This window comes from Lithobates pipiens, unplaced genomic scaffold (assembly GCF_037356315.1).
Source record: "Lithobates pipiens isolate NorthernLeopardFrog02 unplaced genomic scaffold, aLitPip1_a1.2 Scaffold_16, whole genome shotgun sequence".
NCBI classification, from domain to species: domain Eukaryota; kingdom Metazoa; phylum Chordata; class Amphibia; order Anura; family Ranidae; genus Lithobates; species Lithobates pipiens.
In genome coordinates, this window is record NW_027507748.1 from 341,042,976 (window position 1) to 341,069,571 (window position 26,596).

Consider the following 26,596-nt stretch of genomic DNA (forward strand, 5'->3'; position numbering starts at 1 on the left):
AGGGCTCTCAGAATTTGTTTGCGGACCTCCTAAGCAGGCGCAAATTGCTAGAGGCAGAATGGAGTCTGAATCAGGAAGTGTTCCTGATGATCTCCGAGGCCTGGGGGGTTCCTCAGGTAGACCTTTTTGCCAGCCAGCAGAACTCAAAGGTGGACAGATTCTTTTCTCTTCACCGAGGAGATGCAGCAATAGGGTTGGATGCATTCGCTCACCCCTGGCATTACCAGCTGTGCTATGCCTTTCCCCCCTTTCCTCTAATTCCACTAGTACTGAGGAAATTCAGGGAAGAAAGGACAGACTTAATACTAGTCACTCCTTTTTGGCCAAAAAGACCCTGGTTCGCGGGTCTTCGAAACCTAGCCTCGAAGCCCCCATGGAGGTTACCACTCAGAAAAGATCTGTTATCACAGGGGACAGTAAGTCATCCAGAAGTGGAACTCCTGCAGCTAACCGCCTGGTTTCTGAGGAGGACCTGTTAAAGGCTAAAGGTCTCTCAGATAAAGTAGTAAAGACCCTGCTGTCCAGTAGGAAGGCAGTTACACAGGCAATTTACATGAAGGTCTGGAAAAAGTTCAACTCCTGGTGCAGTTCTAGAGAACTCAAGGTCAAGAGCACGGTGTCCGTCTTGGAGTTTCTCCATGAAGGAATGGAGAAGGGTCTCGCAGCCAGTACCCTGAAGACTCAGGTGGCTGCCTTATCAGTTTTCTTTGAAAAGACTTTATCTAAAGAAACTTTAATTTCTAGTTTTTTTTAGGGCTCTTGCTCGAAATAGACCAGTAGCCCTTAAAGACTTTCCCAGTTGGGATTTGTCTACAGTTTTACAGGGTCTCTCGGGAGCACCGTTTGAACCCTTACAAGAAGCTTCTTTACAGAAGGTGGTTTTAAAAACAATCTTTTTGGTGGCCATCACCTCGGCCAGGAGAGTCAGCGAGCTCCAAGCTCTAGCTATTACAGAACCCTTCCTTAGAATTTATCAGGACAGGGTGGTACTGAGGACGGATCCAGCATTCCTACCGAAAGTATCCTCAACTTTCCATCGATCACAGGAAATAGTGTTACCTACATTCTCTGCAAGCCCAGCAAATGCAGGAGAGGAAGTTTTTCACACATTGGATGTGAGAAGGTGTCTTTTACAGTTTCTGAAAGTTACTAAAGAATTTAGAAAATCAAACGCCCTCTTTGTGATATTTTCTGGATCACGCAAGGGGGAGAAAGCTTCTAAAAGTACGCTGGGTAGGTGGCTTAAGTTGGCTATAACAGAAGCCTATAAAGCAAAAGGAGAAATACCTCCCTCAGGTATTGCTGCCCACTCTACTAGATCCACGGCAGTTTCCTGGGCTGAAAGGGCCGGTGCCACGCCTGAACAAATCTGCAAGGCTGCCACTTGGTCCAGTTATTCGACATTTCTCCGGCATTACCGGTTAGATCTACTGTCTGCAGCAGATCAGGCCTTCGGCAGGAAGGTACTGCAGGCAGTAGTCCCGCCCTAGGGTAAGTTTCTCGGTTATCCTCTCCGGGGTTGTCCTGAAAGGCGATTTGAGAAAGACTCAGTTAGACTTACCGGTGACGGTATTTCTAAGAGCCTTTCAGGACAACCGTTACTTCCCTCCCTAGGTTATGCTTAGTAAATGTATTAAGTTCTACCATGGTGTTGTGCTTTCTGTGCTTTGTTTTCCAGCGTCGGAAGGCCACAATAACTGAAGCCATGGAGGAGGAGGAGGTGTTTTTAAAGTGGGCATGTGTTTCCTGATTGCAAGGTGGAGCTACTCTCTCCGGGGTTGTCCTGAAAGGCTCTTAGAAATACCGTCACCGGTAAGTCTAACTGAGTCTTTTTTAAAAGCGCACCAAACTCCTGCATTTAGTTTTGAGGGCCAACTACTCATACAAGGGAGATACTGCACATGCTTTTTCATTCCAGAGGAGTACATACCTCCCAAAGACGACCCTAAAGGCTTCTCTGTGTTTCAGCAGTTACGAATAATTTGCCTGTCCACTGGAGCTTCTGTATTATATAAGCTAGGTGAAAGTGCAAGTGCTTGGCACTTGCTGTGGAACGGGTTCTGAGAGGCAGCAGAGAAAGTTTAGACTGCTCAACTAAACTACAATAAAGCTGTAAGGTATACATGCATCTCTAACCATTGGCACTGATATACAAATCCGTTTACGATATTACGCAGAGTAAATGGATTCCTAACCTGTCACGCTTTAAAATTGAGCATGCTAGTGGAATGGCGACAAACGACAGTACTTCTCCATAGGCAAGGCTTTTTTTTCTTTTCTTTTTTTTACAGGTTATGTGTTTAGAATACAGAGGGGGTCTAGCATTACAATTATTGCTCTTGTTTAAACGTTTGCCGCAATGTGTGATGCCAGCACCATTTACATGGGTGTGCAACTTAGTGTGTTAGTTTCTGCGTATGTGTTTTGTTTTCTGCACACAAGCACAGAGGGATTTTTTTATTTGATCACTTTGATTCCTATTACAAGGAATGTAAACATCCTTTGTAATGGAAATAAGGATGGCAGGTCCTCTTTATGGAGAGATCTGGGGTCAAAAAGATAAATGTGTGTTTTTTTTGTTTTTGTTTTTTATCTTTTTGCTTAAAAAACAAACAAAAAAACAAACAAACATGTTTACCACAATAAAGAGGGAAAAAGGTGGGACTTTAAATGAAGCGGCTGAAGTGTGAGGGTCAGAAAAAGGTAATTTAATTGAATTCATAATATATGATACAAAGTAAATTCATACACATACATACATACATGTGCCGTAGTTGGGCACAAAATGTGTTATATGAAGACATCAAGGTGTATGTAAAGACACATAAAGTCAAAAAACATGTATAAACAATAACTAGTATGTAGGGCAACAGCATAGCCTAAAAATGCCTCAAGGCGACATATCCGGTACCTATGTTTGTAATCACATAATGTAAACATAAATGTACTGAATTAATATTAGAAGTAACGTCGGGACGTAGTAAATATCACTGTAGCATCAAATGTAGCTCTACGCGTTTCGTGGATGTATTCTCCACTCATCAGGAGCAGATGCGACAGATACCTGTAAAATATATGGATATGGTAAACCACACTCTGTATAGAGGGGAATAGGTACAGTACATAGAGTGCTTTCAAAAGAGATTAACTATGTACTGTACCTATTCCCCTCTATACAGAGTGTGGTTTACCATATCCATATATTTTACAGGTATCTGTCGCATCTGCTCCTGATGAGTGGAGAATACATCCACGAAACGCGTAGAGCTACATTTGATGCTACAGTGATATTTACTACGTCCCGACGTTACTTCTAATATTAATTCAGTACATTTATGTTTACATTATGTGATTACAAACATAGGTACCGGATATGTCGCCTTGAGGCATTTTTAGGCTATGCTGTTGCCCTACATACTAGTTATTGTTTATACATGTTTTTTGACTTTATGTGTCTTTACATACACCTTGATGTCTTCATATAACACATTTTGTGCCCAACTACGGCACATGTATGTATGTATGTATATATATGAATTTACTTTGTATCATATATTATGAATTCAATTAAATTACCTTTTTCTGACCCTCACACTTCAGCCGCTTCATTTAAAGTCCCACCTTTTTCCCTCTTTATTGTGCTAAATACCGGGATGGAGGCGCTAACCCGTGCCTCATTTAAAGTCCCAAACTGCTTTGTCTACAAACATGTTTACTTCCACCCTAAACCAGAAGTGACGACATGACGTTGCGCCAGTCCTCCATGTCCATAGAGGCAATCGAAGATGATCTGGTCTCTGCCAGCCTCTATGACCAGCCAGGCAACACTGGCAGGAGAGGAGGGGGTGAGACGACTCCTCCCGCTACTTCTGAAAAGCAATCCAGCAGCTAATGAGCCGCTTGGACCACTTTCATGAGAAAGGCAGCCACTCGCTAAAAAGAAAATACCGGGGTTATGGCTGATAGCTTCAGCCATAACCCCAGTAAACCACTTGCAAACCGCAACATGTGTATATTGACGTATTGTGGTCAACAAATGGTTAAGCACAAGAAGATTACTATCTGAAGCTGGCCCTAAACTGATCAAAATGTTGGTGTGTGTGTGTGCGTGTGTGTGTGTGTGTGTGTCCGACCACGCTCTACAGAGGTCGATCTTTGACCACCTTCTGTTGAAGAAACATGTTGGAAATTTTTTCTCAAACAGCTGCAGCCACTGAGCAGTGTATTTTGACAGCGGTGAATGCAACTGTCAGAAGGCATTGTCTCTGTAGGGCCAAAAATGGGGTGGATGGAGGAACCTGTTCATTTTTAACTCCTTAGCCTGCTGACTGAACAAAAATGAAAGCTAGTCGTGTATAGATGGCTTTTGTTCCCTAACTCGCATACATGCTTGCATACGCCTAGTAGGACCTACCAGCATGTTTTTGGAGTTTAGAGGAAACTCGCGCAATCGTAGAGAAAACATGCAAAGTCCAATGCGGCTAGCATCCTGGTTGAGATTCAAACTAAGGCCTTGTTCACACTATTGCATTTTCAGATGCAACTTGAGTCACACAGAATTGCTTGACAGTAGAAATCATGTTTTTCACATCGATGCAGCACAGCACGTTGTGATTTTTGGGAAAGGGCCCTGTACCACTTTGGTGCGATTCCAGCATGATTTTTGCCCCATAGACTTCAATAGAAATGCAACTGAAATGCATGTACATGTGATTTGCTGCATTTATTTGATGCAATTTCAGTGCTTTTTTTTTTGTCATAGCAGATATGCTTATCATATCATACGCCAAAACTAAAATAATACAGGGGAATCAAAAATGCAACCAAGTAGCACTACAAAATCATGCTGAAAATCTTATCAAATTGCAGCCACAGGGGTGTGAACCTAGTCTAAAGAACCCTAGAGCTGCAAGGTAAAATAAATAAATACCAGTTGCTGCAGTTATGCAGTTTAAATGCCTGAAATTGTCCTAATATGCTTTCTGACCTCCCCTGTTCAGTCTCCCTTAGGCTGGGAGAGGGAGGGTCCTCAGTAGCATCCAACCAGGCTGTGCTACAGTGCTTATGTGCTAACACTAGGAGTAGAGTGGTTCATTTTCCTTCCTTGTCCAGTCAGTCGATGTGTGCCCAGCTTGGAGCTGCATGAGTTCCTACCTAGACATACAGTAGCTATGCTATCTGACAGAGGTGTCTCACTGCCCATAATTACAAATCCTTTCACATGCAAAATAGTACTGATATAGTTGTGTTCGCTTTACTACTTTGCCTGTAAATGACAAGTCCATGGGTCATTCCTTTGTAGAACGTCATCAGCAGTGTACAGATACTTCCCTTGGTTTGTTTGCCTAAAGGTGATTTTCAGACTTTCAAGCCTTCGTGAGACATTCCCAAGTGGCTGTGCTAATGACAGCTTATGTATAGACAGGGTGGTACTATGTATAAGTATCCTATTATATCACCTTTGCCTCTGCAAAGCAACGCGATTCTGAAATATTTCTGTCACGGAGACATTTGTCATGAATACATGACCTGAGGACAGGTTAGTATTAGCAAAAGCTAACATACTTCACGGATTACTGTACACACAACTAATTGTTTCTCTGCTAACAACAGACAGCAAAGGCTAATTGTTTCTCAGATGGCTTTCCGAAAGGTTGTTGGCTTTGGGAAACTCCGCTATTGTAGAAATACATCAACCTAAAGCTATACAGTTTTTTTGTATTCTTCAATATAGATTTGGTTTAGAACTACTTACAATTTACTATCATTATGTATATTCTTATTGAGCCAAAATATGCTTTGATTTAAAACCGCTATTAAAGTAGGACTTTTATCAAACTTTTTTTATAGTTTTGACTAGAGAATAATTAATGCCATCTTATGTTTATTGTTTCCAACAAAACAGATGAATTTTCTTACAGAAACATGTGACTATTGGTTAAGCAATAGGGATGAGCTCGGTGTTCGACACAAACGCATGTTCGACTTGAACATTGGCCGTTCGTCTGTTCGGCGAATTCAGAACTTCATGTGGCACGAACGGCCCACAATGCACTACGCCATCGCAGTGCATTGCTGGCTCATGATTGGCCAAGCATGCACTGTGACCCCGCATGTTTGGCCAATCACAGCGCCGACAGCGAGGAGAGCCATAATTGGCCACAGGCAGGATGCCTGTGGCCAATTATAGCTCAGGGGGTTTAGTGCACACCCCACACTATATAAGGCCGCCAGCGCGGCGGCCTTGTGTAGTGTGTTCCGGCGTGCAGGGAAAGAGCAAGATAAGCAGGGACAGTGTTCTTTTCTCAGGCATCTGCAGGAGTTAAAGTGGGTGTTGTGTGCCTCCAGCACAGTATACACCTGAAGATACCCCTTATTGCTGGTGTTGTCTGTTGCATATCTTGCATATTAGCCTTTAAAATTAGCCCTTTTGATTTCGAACGTTTGAGTCCCATAGACTTTTAATAGGGTTCTAAAGTTCGTACAAATTTTTGGTCCATTCAAAGGTTCTGGTGTGAACCGAACTGGGGGGGGTTTCGGCTCATCCCTATTAAGTAATTACTAGGTCGTGTGTGCACAGTGATTGTTACATACCTAATATACACTGTATAATAGGATTGGGCTTTTGAGATCATTCTGACCATGCCACCAGAAATCTCAAAAAATGTAGCTCTTGAGCATCTTTGGCATAAGACTAAGTCTAATGTCCTGTACATATGGTCAGACATTCCGACCACAAAATCCGTCTGATTTTTTTTTTTCCGATGGATTTTGGCCGAAACTTGTGATGCATACACACGGTTGGACAAAGTTGTTGAAAAATCCAATTGTTTGGAACGAAGTGACGTTCGTTGCATACAATGGGACTATGTAGAAGCTAGTAGCCAATAGCTTTGGTCTCATAATTTAATCTGAGCGTGTGTGCCACTGTCCGTCAGAATTCTCTACAAACGATCGTAAAAAGTCCGATCCAGCTCTCAAACTTTTTCCGTCGGAATTTCAGACGGAAAAAGTCCGATATAGCCCACACACGATCGGAATTTCCGACTGTGTGTACAGGGCATAAGACTAATGCCGTGTACACGTGGCCGGATTTTCCAATTGAAATATATTCAATAGAAGCTATTTATGACCATGTGTAGGCTCAATCGGACATTTTCCATTGGAATTTCGGACACACAAAATTTGAGATCTTGGTCTCAAATTTTCCGAAAACAAAAAATCCGTTGTTGTAAATTCCAATTGTGTGTACAACATTCCAGCGCACAAAGTTCTACGCATGCTCGGAATCAAGCAGAAGAGCCGCACTGGCTATTGAATTTTTACATTTTCTCGGCTCGTCTTACGTCGCTGCGTTCTTGATGTTCAGAATTTCCGACAACATTGTGTGAGCGTATGTATGAAAGACAAGTTTGAGCCAACATCCATCGGAAAAAATGCCATGGATTTTGTTGTCGGAATGTCCCATTGTGTGTACGCGTCATTAGACTAAGTCTCTCAAAGACTTCAACCAATACAAATCTGCTCTCCAAATTTACAATTCTTGCCTCCACACCGCCAAGCAAACCTATTTTACCACTTTCTCATTAACACCTTCTCATCCCCGTCAACTCTTCTCTACCTTCAACTCTCTACTTAATCCTTCATTGCCCAGGAGATTGCTAATCACTTCAAAAATAAGATTGATACAATTTGTGATGAAAGTTCCACTCTACAAGTATCTCCCCCAGCTAACACCCCATGTCAACAGGTACAATTGATACTGCACTTATTCAAACTTGCTACTATAGACGAAGTTGCTTGATTCCTTTCTAACGCCCCCCTAACCGCTTGTGCCCTGAACTGCATTCCCTCTAAAATACTGCGGTCACCCTCTGACACTATCCTACACTCTCTAACCCACATCTTCAATCTCTCTCTCTTATCTGGCATCTTCCTCAATGCTCTAAAACATGCACTGACCACCCCCATACTTAAAAAGCCATCCTTGGACCCTACCAATCTAAAAAAAATCTATGCCCTATCTCCTTACTCCTTTTCCTCTAGACCTTAAAAAGAATAATCTTCTTGATCCCCTTCAGTCTGGATTTCGCCCTCAACACTCCGCGGAAACTGCTCTTCAAAAACTCACAAATGACTTGCTAACCACAAAAACCAACGGACACTATTATGTACTCCTACTACTGGACCTTTTTGTTCTGCCTTTTGATATGGTTGACCACCCCCTCCTCTTCAAAAAAAAGTTACTCTCTCGGTCTCTGTGACTGCTCCCTTTGGTGGTTCTCATTCTACCTATCCCCATGCACCTTTAGTGTCACAATTCTACTTCCTCCTCTCCGCTTCCCTTCTCCGTCAGGGTCCCACAGGGTTCTGTTCTTGGACCTCTTATTTTCAATCTACACCTCTTCCTTGGGTGAGCTGATTGTCTGTCTCACACAGACAACACCCAAATTTATCTCTCCACCCCTCAACTCACTCCATTAGTCTCCTCACGTGTCACTAACTTACTAACAAACACATCCGTTTGGATGTCGCATCACTTCCTTAAACTCAACTTGTCCAAAATCGAGCTCATAATATTTCCTCCCCATTCCCACATGCCAGGGTGCTAGGTGTTATCCTGGACTCTGAACTCTCCTTTCGGCCCCACATCCAATCCCTTTCCAAAGCTTGCCTCCTCAACCTCTGCAACATACCCAAACTACGTCCCTTCCTAACGAATGAAACCACAAAGCTCCTGATTCACTCCCTGGTTATCTCTTACCTCGACTACTGCAACTCCCTCCTCATTGGCTTACCTTTTTAAATAGACTATCCCCCCCTTCAGTCCATGAATACTGTGGCCAGACTCATTCACCTTACAAACCACTCAGCATCTGCTACCCCTCTCTGCAAATCCCTCCATTGGCTGCCACTCACCCAACAAATTATATTCAAAATACTAACAATAAGTTACAAAGTCATCCACAACCCTGCCCCAACTACATCACTAGCCTAGTCTCAAAATACCAACCTAATCGTCTGCTTCGTTCCTCCCACCACCTCCTGTTCTCTATCTCCCTCATCACCTCTTCCCATATTCACCTCCAGGACTTCTCCCAAGTCTCTCCCATCCTCTGGAATACCCTACCCCAATCTGCCAGACTATCTCCAAATCTATCCCCTTTTAGGTGATCCCTGAAAACTTTTCTCTTCAGAGAAGCTTACCCTGCCTCCATCTAACAACTGTTCATTTATTTTCTTCATCAACTCATCCCTCAGTTTATTAGACTTTCATATCACTCCCTCCCTCCCTAGATTGTAAGCTCTAATGAATTGAATGGTATTGTGATTATATTGTCTCCCTATGCACTATGCAAACTGCCGGCGCTATATAAATCCTGTATAATAATTATAATAATGTTTTTCTTAGATTCACAGGACTGAATATTGTTCAAAGTGTAGGGCACATTTACCAAATACTGTGTATATAGTGTCACCAATAGGCTACTCATTGCAAATCTACCCTGTAAATATGATGTATGTATTTTTTTTTATTTTTTTTTTATTTATTTTTTTAGCTGTAAATTATTGGGTTTCATGATCATAAAGAATTATCATTATTCCGTGAACATGTTATCATTTAAAATGTATATCTCTGTATCCTTCGTTTTTAGGCAGAACTTGACCCTATGTTCAAAATGCTAAATAATGTAGACTGAATATATTTAGCCTTTCCAAATGATAGGGTTTGTAACTCATGGCATTGAAGACAGAATCATGTTGTACCAGTAGCTCTGCCAATGAAAACAGTGCTGTAGACGCAGCCAGGCTCTTACAATACAAGGCCACGATGAACACAAGCTTCAGCAGTTTCCCACCAAGTGCTGTGCTTGCATAATGTTACATGCTGAACCTCCCTTGCAGGCTCTAACAAGCTGGATAATATTGCTAATTATAGTGGTATTACCTATTTACAGTAGTTTGGAATATCTATTATTTATGAAGTGTATGCAAGGCTTTCTTACTAAAGTATTAAAGAGGAATTCCAGGTATGGATATTTTATACATGGTTACATTGGTCCAGCTTGGGTAACTATGCATATACCATACCTGGCCGATGCTCCAGGGAAGCCACTGAATTACACCCTGCTGCTTCAGTAATCTCCACTTTCCAGTTCCTGTGAATGATTTGCATTTTCTGAATACGTGCGAGTTCTATGATTGGACGAGGTGAAGAAGCGAGGTGGTGACATCATACTGTCCACCTAGTGCAATCAGAGACTGCTTTTCATTCTTAAAAAAAAATAAAAAATAAAAATGCAGAGCATTCTCCAAAAGCACCCATGGTGAGCAGCTGACCAGCTGTGTCTAGAATTCAGCAGGCCTGCTGCTCAGCATGGGACCCCAAATCAAGTGGAAATCACTGGAGTAGCAATATCTACTTTAGTGATCAGGTGATCGGCCATGCAATCTCTAAAACTCTATTGGTGGAATCTCTGAGCTTGAAGTTTGCAGACAATTAAACTGGGTTCACACATGTTCCGTGCGAATTGAAGCTCCATTTTCATTGTTAATTGACAAAGTAGTTGTTCAGCGTTTTCAGGTCAGTTTTTGATCGGATCAGGTCAGGTTTACATCCATATCGGGTCAGGATTTTATCCTGTTCACACCTGAATGACATGTCCCATGTACGATTCAGAAGCCTTCCCATAGAAGTCAGTGGACCTAAATTAGCACCTAAACTGGACTGCACTGCTCAGAAAACGGAGAAAATTTTTCTTCAATTTGCACTGAATCTGCACTCCAGCTGTACGGACATACAGTATGTGAACGGGCACAATAGTAAACGATGTTCTTTCACATGTCATGCAAATTGGACGCGGTTTAAAATGCATCCAGTTCGCATATGTGTGAACCTAGCCTTAAGCTTTGGTTTTACTATCCAATACGTACAACAGGAGATTGACCGACTGGCTCTCAATAGAGCCGGTTCACATATCTCCGGCGTGGGCGGATTACACAGAGGTCCTGTGCATCTTTTGGCTTCATTTCAGGGCCGAATTCAGGCAAAAATTTAGACCTGATTCATCCCTGAAACGGAGAACAGGGACACACCAGACCCCTGCTGCGAGCCTCATGCAGCTTGGACGTGAACCCAGCCTTAACAGTTTGCCGACCGCCGCTTGTAGATTTACGTTGACAGAATGGCACGGCTGTGCAAATGGGCGTATCTGTATGTCCCTTATGAATTTGTTGCTGTGCCATCACACACGCGCATGCCGCAAGCTTTGTGAGTAGGATCGCAGTTCCCACGGACATAGAGATCGTCTCACGGAGAGGAAGGATGGGAAATGCTATTGTAAACCAGCATCTCCCCATTCTGCCTACTGACACTGTCACTGATCACCGCTCCCTTTTTGTTTTTTTTGTTTTTATTGATGGCGCAAAAACTATAAAAATGCAGAGGTGATCAAATACCACCAAAAAGCTCTATTTGTGGGGAAAATAAGGACTTCAGTTTTGTTTGAGAGCCACGTCGCACGACTGCACAATTGTCAGTTAAAGCAACGCAGTGCCAAATCGCAAAAATTGCTCTGGTCTTTGGCAAGCAAAATGGTCCGGGGCTGGAGTGGTTAATAAGCTATTTAAAGAAAAGTCCTAGAGCAGCTATAAATCATATGGTTTGCACCAAATATTTCTAAATATTCTATATGATAAATGTTTCCTATGCTATATATAAACAAGTGTCAACTTTTAGAAAGGAACTATGACACGCATGGGACAGAAGGCATTCCATTCATAAATATTCATTTTGGGAATGGTGGAGCTGTTTCCAAAAGCAACCAGTTAGTTTCCTGGTGCTGGCGCATTCTCATTCTCATTAGTACATTCAATGCTAATGTTTTTAACATTTTTATTTTAAAGCAAATGGACTTTCCTGAACAAAAAACATAATTGTTTCTAGAAATTCACACCTTCGAGAACTTTTTTTCATCCTGATCCTTAAATTTTTATTTTTTTGTTGCTGTGGCCAAAAATGAATGCTGATTTGACCCCACTAACTATTAGACAATCGAATAAACCTTTTAAAAATCCCTTTTTTTTTGTGTGCGTGTGTGTGTGTGTGTGTGTATACACACACACACTAGGAAAAAAGGTGTGTGTGTATATGTATATGTATGTATGTATGTATGTATCTATCTATCTATCTATCTATCTATCTATCTATCATGAATGATCATACTGTGTGGTTGTGTGTGTGTTCTTCCTCCTCCTTCTTCTTTTTTTTTTTTCTTTTTTTTTTTTTTTTTTTTTTTATTTTTTTTTTTGTACTCCATCTTAAGTTTTACATGCTTGCAGTACCACATGCCCATAATTGCATCACATTTGATTTGTGAGACACTTTTTCCACTAGTTATCTGTATTTCACAACAATCACTCATCCTTCCTGAAAAGTAAGAGCTGAGATAAAATATCAGCTCTATAGAGAGAGCATTGTTGTTTCAGTGGATTAGAGCTGACTGGAAGACTTCAGCAAGAGAGGAAGAGTAAAGCCGGGTACACGCTATATTCTTCTTTTTTTTTTTTTTTTTTTTTCCAACCGTTGGGTTGAATGAAAAAAAACTGTCAGCTCTGTTTTGGAGCCGCTGTATTAACTATGCAAAGTTAGTATAGTGATCTCCCCCGCTGAGCTGTTGTGTTCTGACAGGGGAACAACTGTCTGACTGGGTCCGGGGCCAAATGTCGTTTGTTTTGTTTGTTTTTTGGGGGGTTTTCGGTCCAGGTCTTGCGACATTCGGGGCCTGTGTATGGGGCTTAAGGAATATCTAGACACAACCATTAGCAGCTCTGCTAAAGCTGACCATACATGCATTGAATGGATGTCTCTTCACATCAAATCCAAGATGGTGGCAACAGCAGCAGTCTCCGAGCTTTGGGATGTCCACACAAGGGAGGTGTTTACAGTTAATTAACATGAATAAAATATTTTAAATGCACATATAATCTTACTGGAAGATTTATATTGAAATTAATGATCTGGTGGCAGGGTCTCTTTAAAGCGGGAGTAAACCCAGTTTCAAAAAACACTTACATTCCCGGCATGCCGGAAATGCTAACTTTTACATTGGTTGTGCTCTCAACCAAGCTTTCAAACCATCCAATGGCTGGTTTCATAACTGATCACATGTGCAGCATTATGGCAGTTGAAGAATCATTGGAGGCCAAGATGGCAGCTTCCTTGACTGAAAATGATAGAAGGGTTTACTTCCACTTTAAACAAAGTTATTTATTGCAGTTGTGTACTCCTCTAAAAGTCTGCTCTTACTCTTGGATAATCTTAGCATCATTCCAAATACAGACACAGCCTTGAAACTGGTGACAATAATGCCTTGGTGGGTCTAGTTTATTCTGCTGTTATGGATGTATAAATGTAGGCAACATCAGTTATGCCAGGCAAAAAGCATTGGATTGCCATAAGCAGTCAGTGTTCTATATAGCAATATGATTTGTCCATGCATTTATAACACTTTGGGGCATTATGGAATGGTCCATAAAATAATTGCTTTTCCTTTTTTCTGACATAGAAAATGGTCTTGTCCAAAAAAAAAATAGCAGCATGAGCCTGTGTATCTGCACATTTTGTTAACCTCAGGCTTGCACTAGAATTAATAAAAATTTAGGTCAAGACATCTGACCCCAAAGTAAACAATTTTTTTTTTTTTTTGGGGGGCCCCCGTGGCTTGTACTCCATACGCCACTGATTGTGTTTAACCACTGGGGCCACACTAGAAATTAGCATTACTATTTGTGACCAATCTCTATGCTTTTATGAGGTTTTGAGGCTTACTCTGGACCAACGAATCAAGAACGTTAAGGTAAAACTAAAGACAGAACTCGCTGTTGGGGTTTTTTTTTTTTTTTTTTATTTTTTTTTTTTTCCTATTGGACAGCATAAGGGAGGGTTTTAACCCCATCAGTTTTTTTTTTTTTTTCATCTGTGTCTCCATTTAGATGTCTGCTCTATTCCTGTTCTGGTTGCAACTCAAATTTTGAATTTTCTTTTTCTTTGAAAGAGAGAGGGTGAACCTCCCTAATAGGATCATAAATAGCAATAAAAACCTGACAGGTGGTCTAATCCCTCTCCACTCTATCCAAAGCTAAAATAAAAAAAAGTTTTGCCTTTTTACTTATACTTTAATAACCTTATTAGAAAATACATCCTCAAACACAGGTTGGCGCAGGGAGCTCTCATAAATATAAATATTATATGCTATATCATGTACCACCCAGAACAGATTTTATTATTTCTTTTTTGCTACAGTAGTAGGTTTAGTTAATATATATCTGCTGAATTGTTTTCCTTACCTTTTTGTGCAAATAACAGCCAGTGTGATAAAGTGGCAATGAATCAAGCCGGTGCCAAATATGCTGGCAGGTGGTTAGGTAGAAGTTCAGCAGTGGGGAATGTTTGTACAGTAAGGCGTTACTGTGTTGTGACTCGACGCACAGGTAACCATTTCTTAAAATATTTATAGGCATTTGTGTTTATTCACCCACATTTTATTAAGCAATGTTTAGTTCTAGGGTGGTGGCAGGGTGTTTTTTTGCTGTGGGTGGTGCTCTGCAGAGATGCTCGGAATTTATGTTCATGTCCACTCATCATTTTAGCCACAGGCAGGCTCTAAGGGGCATGTTAAGTTGCACCACATCTATAACCTGGAGGTGTTCTCTGTCTTGACCAGTAGACTGCTGGCCGTTTTGAGGTGGCAACTGGGTTCCAACAGCCAGCAACATTAAAGTTCTATACATTTGCATGGCAAGAACAAGATTTTTAAGGGCATATAAATCATATAAAATTTGATGACTCTATGATGGCTTCATTGAATGATTTGTCAAATGATTGTCTGAATTTCTGTATCTCGTACTTACCTGTCCTCGATCCATTGAGATATTATTGCATAGCCAGTTGCCTAAATCTTTTTGACTATGCACACCTTTTTTCTTTCTATGGAGAGCTCTGTAGTAACACTCCATGTTCCCCAGTATTGATACTAAGTATTTCTTCTTGCTCAGTCCACTTCTCTCTCCATGGACATAAAGTTTCCAGGATGCCATTTTCTCCCTGCTGGTGTTTTGGGTCATGCTTGCATTTCCAACTTTCCTATGAGGTCAATGGGCAGCCTAAATCTGGCCACAGATGGATCGAAATTTGGGCGGTTCGGTAGGGACTGGCAACGTTTCTGTCCATCTCTGTCAGTTCCCACTCAACAGATTGATCAGCGGGCTTCAGAGCTGATCATTGTATTCTAACAGTGGTGGAGGAGAATTCAAAGTAAATATGAAATAGTGAAATTTTTTAGATTGTAAGCTCTACCGAGCAGGGCCCTCTGATTCCTCTTGTACCAAATTGTAATGTCTGCCCTCATGTTGTAAAGCGATGTGTGAACTGTTGGCACTATATAAAACCTGTATTATGATAATAATAATCGTTGGGATTCACGTGGTTTTTGCTTTACTGTTTAAAGCTCGTAATACTTTATTACACAAAATAAATTTTTGTTTTCTGTTCATGTTTGTCCTATGTACAACATATCTCTCTTATGTATATGAATTACCACACTGCCAGAATGCTTTGAAGACAAAGAAGCCCTTCCAGATTCCTGAGTTTAATTGAAATCGGTCAGCCGTTTTAAAAATAGTACAGTAATTTTAAGAGTAGATACCACAAGGTGTCTACTTTTACCTTTTTATTTGCTAGAAAATTCCTCTGTGTTCCCTTCTAAATCTAGCCTTAGTATGCTAGTAAGGGCTTATTGTTCCTGTTCTACATGCCATCCAACTATCCTTAGGCAGAACTGTTACTTTTTTGTGTGTTTAATTGCCCTTGTAAAACCCCAGAAATGTAGACAGTCAACATTTAAAGGGACTATTAGATAGAACATCATCTAGCTAGTACATCAATAATCATGACTGTAAACATTTTATACGTAGCATCAAACTTTATCAAAGCTCAATAGTACTCATTTTACAAGTGTTTTTTTGTTTTTGTTTTTTCCTTGTAGATTCAACTTAAACAATGAGTGAGCCATTTGACTGTGGTAGCTGTAAGGAGTCTCTCTATGGACGAAAGTACATCCAGATGGAAGAGGGCCCTTACTGTATACCTTGTTATGACAGCCTGTTTGCCAACACATGCGATGAGTGTAAAGAGCTGATTGGCCACGATTCAAGGGTAAGAATCTTTAATAGACTTTTTTTCTTAAGTGTTCCATGAAAAATCTACATCCCTTGATGTCCTATCTTAGCAGAGTTCCTTTAGTTGTGGGATCTGAGAGAACGAGTTTTCTGTGTGCCAAGATCACAAATAACCAAAATATAAAATAATTTAACCCTTTAATGCCATCTTCCAGCGGTGGTTTTTAATGTCCAGGAGGGGAGCACATGCGGCTGTACATTTGTAACACATGTCAGCAAAATCTCATTGACTTTAATTGAGCAGTAAACATTGTTGTTCAAAGACCAAGTTTTACCTGGATTGCTGTTTTCTTGTCATATGCTGTGTTTGCCATACTGGTGCATTTGCATTTGACAAGTTTGAGACAGCCATACATGGATCAAAATTCAGCTGGTTCAGCAAGGACTGGTTGTATTTCAATCCATGTACGGGCAGGCTGGTTAGTTTGACTTGTGTACAATCAGACTGTTTGTATATTTACTCTCGATTAGGGCCACACACAACACCTTAATTGGGGATGTGTCAAAGAGGCCCTGCATAGCTTCAAAACTTTGCACTTTGAACGGGGCCATCCCTCTCTCATCTCAGCAGAACAAGTAGGGTTCATACTGGGGAAACAAGCTAGCAATATTATCCATAGGCTCCTGTATCTTAACAATATCGCCAAATTCAAAGGACTAGCCTCTGTGTTCTTCTTTAGCTATCAAAAAAGCATTTGAGTCACTTCCATGGGGCTTCTACATTGGGGTTCTACTATATATCTAGCTCTCTCTCTCTCTATCTCTCTATCTATCTATCTATCTATCTATCTATCTATCTATCTATCTATATATATCTCTATATCTCTATATCTCTATATCTCTATATCTCTATATCTCTATATCTCTATATCTCTATATCTCTATATCTATATATATATATATCTCTATATCTATATATATATATATATATATATATATATATATATATATATATATATATATATATATATATATATATATATATATATATATATAATTTTTTTTTTCTCTATCTCTCATCCATCAAGGCTGACGCCTTCCCCCGCCATTCCTCCTGACTATTGAACCACTTAGTCTTCTCTTCTTCAAACATAATACTGACACCTACAGACTAGAGAGTCTATCATCATATACCTTACCAGTGACCTTATATTCCTAACCAAACCAGTCACCAACCCCATCACATACAATTTAATCAGTTTTCAAAGGTATGTTTGATAACACTTTTTGTGACCTAGGGCACTGGGATGTCACACGCTTGCAAATTTACACACTTCGTTTATTATCATCTCATTTCTTTACCCTCTTAACACCTAGAAGTGGAGTGCTTCTTTAATACTCTAATATCAGGCTCAACACATTTTTTTTTTTTTTCTTTATGAATTGCATAGCTTTATATCTAACACTGTGGGAGAGGATGTACATTCAATTAAATGGGTGTTATGTGTTCTCTTTTGCGCTTATGTATTTTGCCCCATTTATAGGAACTCTACTATGAGGATCGTCATTATCATGAGAACTGTTTTCGTTGCTTCCGATGTGAACGCTCTTTGGCAGATGAGCCTTTTACGTGTCAAGATGAGGAACTACTGTGCAATGATTGTTACTGCAGCGAATTCTCCTCCAAATGTGTCAGTTGTGAAAAGACAGTCATGCCAGGTACCTATGGAATAAATAAATTTTGTACTTTTTCCTTAACATTGAAATCCAAGACTTTGTAAACTTCTTCCTGACTTTTCAAAGCTCAAGATATGTAGAAGTAAACACAATTATAAAAGCATGCAATAAAACAGCTGCCATTGTTGGGTGAGGAACCAGTGGATTAATCCCTTACCAGCTTATTATTTTGCTTTTAAAGTTCAGTGACAGATGTCTGTGCTGCTCCCAATCTTGTTAAAGGTAGAAAACCCCTTTAAATAACCATGAAATGCATTTATCTCACAAATCTTAAACCTAATTTGATAATGCTCACTACATCAACTTGGATATCAAGAGGTGCAAAGAAAAATCCATAATGACTACATTGATCTTATATTAGTTCTCTTCAATTTTTTGGTAAGGGTGCCAAAACTGTCCAAAAGAATGATCAAGGTTGTGAAAATTCATGCTGCCCAAACATAAATGGCCAGGATAAACTGCCTAAAATGGATACGAAGGTAGAAAGAGAGAAGTTGCATATCTAAAACAGTATCTGTTTTATTTCACATAAAGTTCTCAGGTTTAAGGCTGGGTTCACACTATTGGGAATTGAATGCGGATTTATGCATCTAATTCGCGTGTCAGAAGATTGTGCTTGGCTCTCTATGGAGGCGGTTCACACCTCCGGAGTGGCTCTGGTGCAAATTCCAAAGGGGTCCTGTGCCTCTTCTGGTATGTTTCAAGTCCGAATTCAGCCAACTGACATCGGACCTGAAATGGTGAACAGGGACGCACTGGACCCCTGCCGTGAGCTGCTCCGTGCTGCAGTGTGAACCCAGCCTAATAGGACTTTTCTATAGCAGTTAGACTTTTTTCTATATTTCAGGTAGGTTTATTACTAAAATAACAAACTACTTGACACCCATCTTCTCCTTCTTCTTTTTTTTTTTCTTTGTATAAAGTCAGTAAAGTAAAGTTATCAATGTTAGGATGTCCTTGGCACAGTTTACAATAACAGAGGGCGAGCCAAATTGCTGGGAAATGTTTAACAGAATGTCAGTACAAAGTAGAATCTCTCTAGGTATGACTTCATACTCATTTAATCCTTACATGAATATTATATATATTCATTTATATAGTATCAACATACTGAGCAGAGAATAATGAACCATTTACATCTATGTGCACCCCAGAGGAGCTTATAGTCGAATTTTCCATCAACACTCATATATCATGCACGTTGTCTGCTGGGTTCAAGGAGTCTTAACAACAGTAAAGGTTTGAACAATAAGTCTACTTTGCTTTAAAAGTGTATTTAATGACTTCAGTACTGGACATTTTTTTTACCCCTTTTCTGCCCAGGCCAATTTTCGGCATTTGGCACTGTCGCACTTTGACAATTGCGCTGTCATGCAACACTGTACTCAAAATACATTTTTATAATTTTGTTCACACAAATAGAGCTTTCTTTTGGTGGTATTTAATCACCACTGGGTCTTTTGTATTCTTGCCAAATCAATGAAAAAGACCAAAAAAAAGTTTTTCTTGGTTTCTGTTAAAATAAAAAAATATTTCTTCATGAATTTAGGCCAAAATGTATTCTGCTACATTTCTTTGGTGTAAAAAAAAAAAACCAAACCAAATCTGTGTATATTATTTAGTCTGCAGAAAAGAGTACACAAACTATGGTATATATCAATCTCGATGTAATGGCTGATCTAATTTCTTGAGGCCCAATGTCATGACATTGCAGATATCCCCAAAATTACCCCTTTTTGGAATGTACACAGTACAAGGTATTTAGTAAGTAATGAGTTTTTTTGAATTTTTTTTTTTTTTTTTTTTTTTTTAAGAAATTAAGAATTTACTTACTGTAACCAGTGCAGTACAGCATCATCATAAAAACCGGGTGTTTCGATGATCAGGGACACTGACTGGTGACAGCATGACAAAAAAATATTCTATTGTTCGCTTTTTATTTATTTATCTTTTTGTCTAAATTTAACCATAGTCAAATGTTACCATAGTAACATTGTACTACTCTGGGAAAGTAATAATTTATTTATTTTTACACATGATGTTTGCTTATAGTAACAAATTTTACTGCATGAAATTGATACATACAGTTTGTTTTGTTGTGATTGGCTGTAATTGGCCACTGCTGATCACAGGACACAGATGGCCCGTGATTGGCCCAGTCTGTGCCATGTGATCATTGTGACCAATCACAGCTAGCAACACAATTGTACATAATGGATGGCTTGAAAGAAAGCCATCCATTGTTTACAATGGTCATGTGTCCTGCTGTGATTGGTTACAGCGGTCACATGGTACCGGAAGTGGTCCGCTACAGATTGCACCACTGCATGGCCCCATGTGAGGCATGATCTGGGAGGGCATCATATAAAATCCACCCTGATTGATGAGAGGCCTGCCCTGACGTCATTCGACCATAAGCTGGATGGGAACCATTTAAACTCATTAAAAAAAATCAAATTTATTGCAGCTTTCCAGCCCATAGATGAAGGTGGGCTTTTCTGCTTTTGTTTTCATCTGGTAATCCTCCAGATCACACACATCTGTCCCTTTATAGGTCTATGCTTTTTACTTCGTTGTATTTTTGGGGAAAGCCATGGTTGTCAAACAGGCTGGACTTTAACTGGATCTGCCTTTCTTCATCTTCACATATGGCGTATTGATGGGATTAATAGGTATAAAGTAATTTGGGTGTTTAAGCTCACAGTAAGTGACAGGGCCACAAGATTATTAGATATTTTCTGTACGTGCTGAAAATGTATGTAGCTCGAAAGGTAAGAAGGAATGCAGCCACCATATCTAAGAGATATAGATATATATATATATATATATATATATATATATATATATATATATATATATATATATATATATATATATATATATATATATATATATATATATATATATATATATATAAAAATTATATTTTTTATGTATATGTGTGTTTTTATTTTTTTTTTATTTTTTTTTTTATAGTTTAAATCTGCTTTAAGAGTTGGTAAAGGCATTTTTTGTTTTTTCAATTCGAGTGGTAAGCTATGAAGGCATTTGTAAAGCTCAGTTTCCTTGTGGTGCCATGTAGTGATAACACCAGTGCTAAATTAAATTAAACTATTGTCTCTAGTTTTGCTTTTTGGCACACGTGTTGCTATTGCTTGTCTGCTGCTGTCTTCACTGAAATTTAAAATACAGTTACACTTAAAATGTATGATGTGCCCGTTTTCAAACTTGGTAGATATCTGGTTCACAGAAAGCAAGTCATAGTTGGGTCACTTTTTCAACTAACACAGCTAACACCTTGGATGGAGGTTTTTTGACCATTATAAATGTGGTGACTCATTTAAAACAAGCAGTAAAAATGACAAAACTCTTAGCAATGTTGAAAATATCCTCAAGGATTTTGGGAAAATGTTTGTTGCTTAGGCCTGAGGCTTCTGAAATCATTATTTTAATGGGCAGACAGATGAGTCATTGAAAGGAGACTTTCACGGTATAGGCATTTGACACTAAAAGTGTTGATAAGATTTTAAATGCGTCTACCCAGAAAATTGGCACAAAAAATTCTACTCTATGGTATATTTGTTATCTAGCTCAGCCCTAGTATTTGCTTGTATGCATGGCTGGTATGCATGGCTGGCTAAAGTGTCTAGTATTTTTACAGAGGAACAGCCAAGAAAGGGAGGTGCTTTTCTGTCCTGGCCAATTGGTCCTTTTTATATGGTTCTCCTTCACCACTTGTGATGCACAGCACAGAGGGCATTGGCAGTAAGAGTTAAGCGGGCAAAGAGTTAAGCGGGCCATAGATTATGCAATTTTCTTTTCTTCCACCATGAGAGGAAGGAAAGAAAATTGCTTGATTCTCCCATCAACACTGGCTCCCACAGCACTATTATATTCTGCCAGCAGGGAGCGTAGGGAGCCTTCCTTGCTGGCAGAACACAATGATTAGTGTTGCCAGCTTATACCCAGTAGCACTAATTGTTCAGAAGAGACCCGTCAGACTGGTTGTAGATTGACTGACTGATTAATTTGTTTACAACCTGGGTGCCTATACATGGATTGAAAATCGTCCAGTTTCTGCTGAACCGGACAAATTTCGATCTATGTACGGCCGGCTTTAATCACTGAAGTCTTCTAAAACAATGTAAGCCCCTGTACACACGGTCGGAGATTCCGACGGAATGTTTCCTATTGGACCTTCTTGTCGGATATTCCGACTGTGTGTGGTCTGCATCGGACTGTTTCCGTCTGAATATCCGACGGACCAACTTTTCCAACTTGCCGGTAAAATTTTCCGACAAAATGCTCCGATCGGACATACTCCGATCATGTGTAGCCTACTCCGACAGACAAAGTGCCACGCATGCTCAGATCAAATTCCTAGACCAAAGCTTTTGGCTACTAGCTTGAACGTAGTCCCGTCCTAACTAAATAATATCATCACTTTATGTACAACTTGGTCCGACCGTGTGAATGCAACATCACTTCCGGAATTAATCTGTCGGAATTACTCCAACGGATTTGGTTGTCGGAATCTCCGACCGTGTGTACAAGGGCTAAGAGTTCTGCATCCAAGGATAGGATTGTACCCATTTCAATAGGAAAAATAACACAATACAAAGACAAGCAAATTCTGCTACTTGCGATAGATCTGGCTTTTCATGGACAGCTAATAAGTGTGATGGGAACATTAACTTGTTATTGCCACCAGGCGCAAAAACTATATAAATGGTTATGTTCTGCAACACATTGCAAAATACGGCTGTGCTATCTAAATAAAAATTTTGCTTGACGATCTTTTGGAGGATAGTAAAATACTTTAGTGTGTGTTGTTTCAAAGTAAAGCTCTAGCCATGTTTGGCCAAGTTGCAAAGACATTAAACTGCAACTCAGGTTGACCCATGCTTACACTAGGCTTTTATCCAAAATGAGAATGCACATGGTTATTTATTCATAAAGCTCAAGACTAGACATATACAGTGTACCATGAATTATATTTTGTGTTAGTCTGTATATAATTGTTTGGTTTATATTCTGTATCTTGAGATGCTCGATTACAAGTTGGGCGACGATGAGTTATGTTGTCGGTTAATTAAGTCACATTCTGCATTGTAATCTGGTTCATATCAGGCCACACGTTGGTCTTCTGTGGGTTTAACTGAAGCAATATTCTGTTTCTGTCTTGGCTCTGAAGCTGATTTGTATTACTTAAAAGTCTTCTTGGGACAGGAGTAACAGGATTAAAGGATTCTCTGAGCTATAAATATTTAAAATTCCCTAAGCCCTTGTGGACTTTTCCTAGAAAACAGATAATTTTGTTCTCCCAACTTCAGGGTTCACGGAATATGGAAGTCAAAGCTGTAATGGGAAACCAGGAATAGTGAAGGGAGCCTGTTGCTAATATTAGATGGTAGGAGTATTTTTTTATTTTTTTTCTAGAGGTTATGCAGGGAAAGAAAATGTCAGATAACAATTTCTTTATGTCATCAGAATGCATCATTGATGCTCCAGTGAAGCAATGATGTGCATACAGGTGGGGGTAGAATATAGAAAATATCTCTACATCACTGTCTTATTACTTTACACTTCTGTTTTTTTTTTGTTTTTTTTTCCCAATTTCTGCATCATTCAGACTTTGCAAATCCAGTTCTGACTATAGCATATCAGACCCCTGTGTGCCTAGTGGCTCTAGTGATGGAAATCAAGTCCTGGCTATTGCGTAAAGGGAGGTGAACTGAACCAGTGTCAACTTCAAACATCCAGTTGCATGGATGTTTCCCATTCCGATACATTTCATTGTATGTTTGAAGTTACATAGGTTAATTTCAGTTTATATCTTGGTAAACCTGGTCTTGAATATCGTCGATAACCTGGGGTGCCACTGGCGTTCTTGAGGTTTTCATTGTCTTTCGACTTGACCTGTTAATACTGTTTGTTTGCACTCAAAAAAGAGCAATGTACATATTGATGAGATTTTACAGCACTGGAAGTTTTGTCATGTCAGAGTAACTTCAGCAGCTACCCTAGTTAAAAGGAACGTAGCATTGAAATAAAGTTAGAGTTGGAGCTGGTTGTAGGTCTAAGCAGTAAAATTGCACTCAATAACAGAAATCTGTTCTTTTTCTTAATTTTTGGGGTTTTGCCCAGGAACAATTTCACTGTCCAGAGACAGATAAAATTATGTATATGTAAACTGTCATGCAAACAGCATTTTAGGTTGCACCCACAGTACTATGCAGTTTCATGCGGCGCAATTTGCAAAAGTAATACTTGCACTACATTTTTGCTCTCTCCCATTCTGCAGCCCATTAAAATCAAACGGCTGTAAAAACTGGTGCTTCTGAACACGTATGTTTTAGTGTGAATGGGCCCTCATTGTCACATTTCCCTTGACCTACAATGTTAAAATGTATGGAAACTGAGTTGTTTGTATGAAAATCAATGCAAAGCATCACACCTTTTCTGAGCTTCATGTTAGGAAATGGCACAGAGTTTGCTAGAGTTGACATTTAACACTTTGTTTTATTTTATTTTTTTTGCAGGCTCTCGCAAATTGGAATACAATGGACAGACTTGGCATGAACACTGCTTCATCTGCAATAGTTGCAAGCAGCCCATTGGATCCCGTTCTTTTATCCCAGAAAACCAAGCCTATTACTGCATCCCGTGCTATGAAAGCAAATTTGCACCACGATGCACACATTGCAAAAAGGTAGATGAAATTAGAGTTTCGAAGTGTCTGATTCTATGAATTGCCCAGCAATTTACATTTGTGTAAAGTTACATGACCTCAGAACCATGTATTTTATTTGAACGTGTGGTATAATAAATTTACATAAGGAAAATATTCTCTCAAACAGAGAAAATTTTGTGCTGTGGTGCAATTATTTTTACTCTCTAACCTGTTGGATTATATATATATATATATATATATATATATATATATATATATATATATATATATATATATATATATATATAATTTGTAATAGTTTGGATCATGTAACAATTTAAATGTGGTTATGTGTGATACAAATGCTTTCTAAGTGGTGCTTTTTAATGAACATACAGCTATTTAGTGCATTTATCTTGGAAACATTTTAATCCTTTTTTTTTTTTTTTTTTTTCATTCGTTTGTAATGCTTATTCATTTACAATCCTCAGTAACTGACTTCTGCAGGAGAATTGACGGCTGTTTAAAGTCTGGGCCCTGATCTGAGATCATATGTGCAGATAAGGTTTAGTTTGTACTTCTATAGATAGATAGATTATTTAGATATTCCACTGGACTATATGATCTTGCATTTAAAGTGTAAATAAACCGGAAAAAATGTTTTCAGTATGTTTGGTATCCTGCCTTATTATACACATTTTTGTGACTGTTGCAAGTCTTTCCTGGATATCCTGTCAGTAACTCAACTTCCTGGTGGGGTTTGACAAGGCCAAGCTGATATCTTTGGTTGGCATCAGTATTGTCCGCCCCCATGCACACTTCTTCAGTTGACTGTTGGGTCTATCAGATAGGCAGCTCAATGGACAATGGAAGACCTACAAAGTTGCTGCTAACTTGAAGGCAGTGAGTGACTTTGCTCTGTTCGCCTGAAACCAGTAGTGCTTTTACTGGTAGAATTTCCAAATAAACAACTTTGCAATAGATTCACAAAAAATTATTTGTTTAGGAAAATTTATATACAGTAGGGCATGATGCCAAACATACTTAAATAGGTTTAGGGTTTACATATCCACTTGAAACCGGTTCTAAAACATAAACAATAATCTTTAAATGCATTAGGGTAAAAAAATGTTTAGGCAGCAGTATGCGCCCCCCACACCCCCACTTATACTTACCCGAGTCCTCGTCCGACCCAGCGCTGAGTCTGTCTGTAGTGCCTCTATCCCTAGCTGCCTATGGTGGCACACCAAGAAGAGGAGGAGCCAGAAGTGCTGGCGGGGGACCCCAAAATCGGGGCCGCACTGTGCAATGGTAAGTATAAACCCGTTTGTAAAGGCTAGTTTATTTTTAATATAACAATCACTTTAGGAGCCTCAGGAGAAGGAGTGTGTGTTTTTTTTTTTTTATTTTTTTTTTTTTTTTCAGTAGGCCCTGCACCCCTACCTGGATTTACCTGGAAGTAGCCAGACAAAATTGTGCAAAAAAGTAAACACAAATTTATATTGTGCATTGATGTCTTCTGGTAAACAATGCCCTGGCAAAACCTTCCCTTCAACCAGTCGATATTGTATAATGGAAATCACAAAAGAATAACAGCCCCTCCTTGTCTTTCGCATGCTAATGATCTGAGGGCTGCATGCCAATTTTAAAGCCATCTACTGTAAATCTTGAATTACCAGTACTTTATTTTACCATATTTCTATATCTCAAAGACCTTTCATTCATTTCTTGCAGATTCTTAGCAAAGGTGGAGTGACATACCGGGATGAGCCATGGCACAAAGAATGTTTTGTCTGCACGGGATGCAAGGTCCAGCTAGCTGGGACACAGTTCACCTCTCAGGATGAAAAGCCATACTGCATCAAGTGCTTTGGAAATCTATATGCCAAGAAGTGTTTTGGCTGCACTAAACCTATCACAGGTATATTAAAGCTCAGTGACGTCTTAATACATGTGATTAACCGAATGTTAGTTATTTTTTCACCCAAAACATTCCATTCATAGAAA

General features: G+C 39.5%; 1 protein-coding gene across 2 annotated transcripts in view; it reads left to right on the forward strand.

Annotated features, from left to right (window-relative positions):
• The window catches only part of FHL3 (four and a half LIM domains 3), an 88,068-nt gene that overhangs the window by 59,672 nt on the left and 1,800 nt on the right, over positions 1-26,596 (forward strand). For both annotated transcript variants that reach the window (XM_077481810.1, XM_077481809.1), the window contains 4 exons: positions 16,047-16,216; positions 17,724-17,898; positions 24,459-24,628; positions 26,324-26,510. In XM_077481810.1, the coding sequence (XP_077337936.1) occupies positions 16,061-16,216; positions 17,724-17,898; positions 24,459-24,628; positions 26,324-26,510 (688 nt within the window). In that variant the 5' untranslated portion in view covers positions 16,047-16,060. The remainder of the gene's footprint in view (positions 1-16,046; positions 16,217-17,723; positions 17,899-24,458; positions 24,629-26,323; positions 26,511-26,596) is intronic.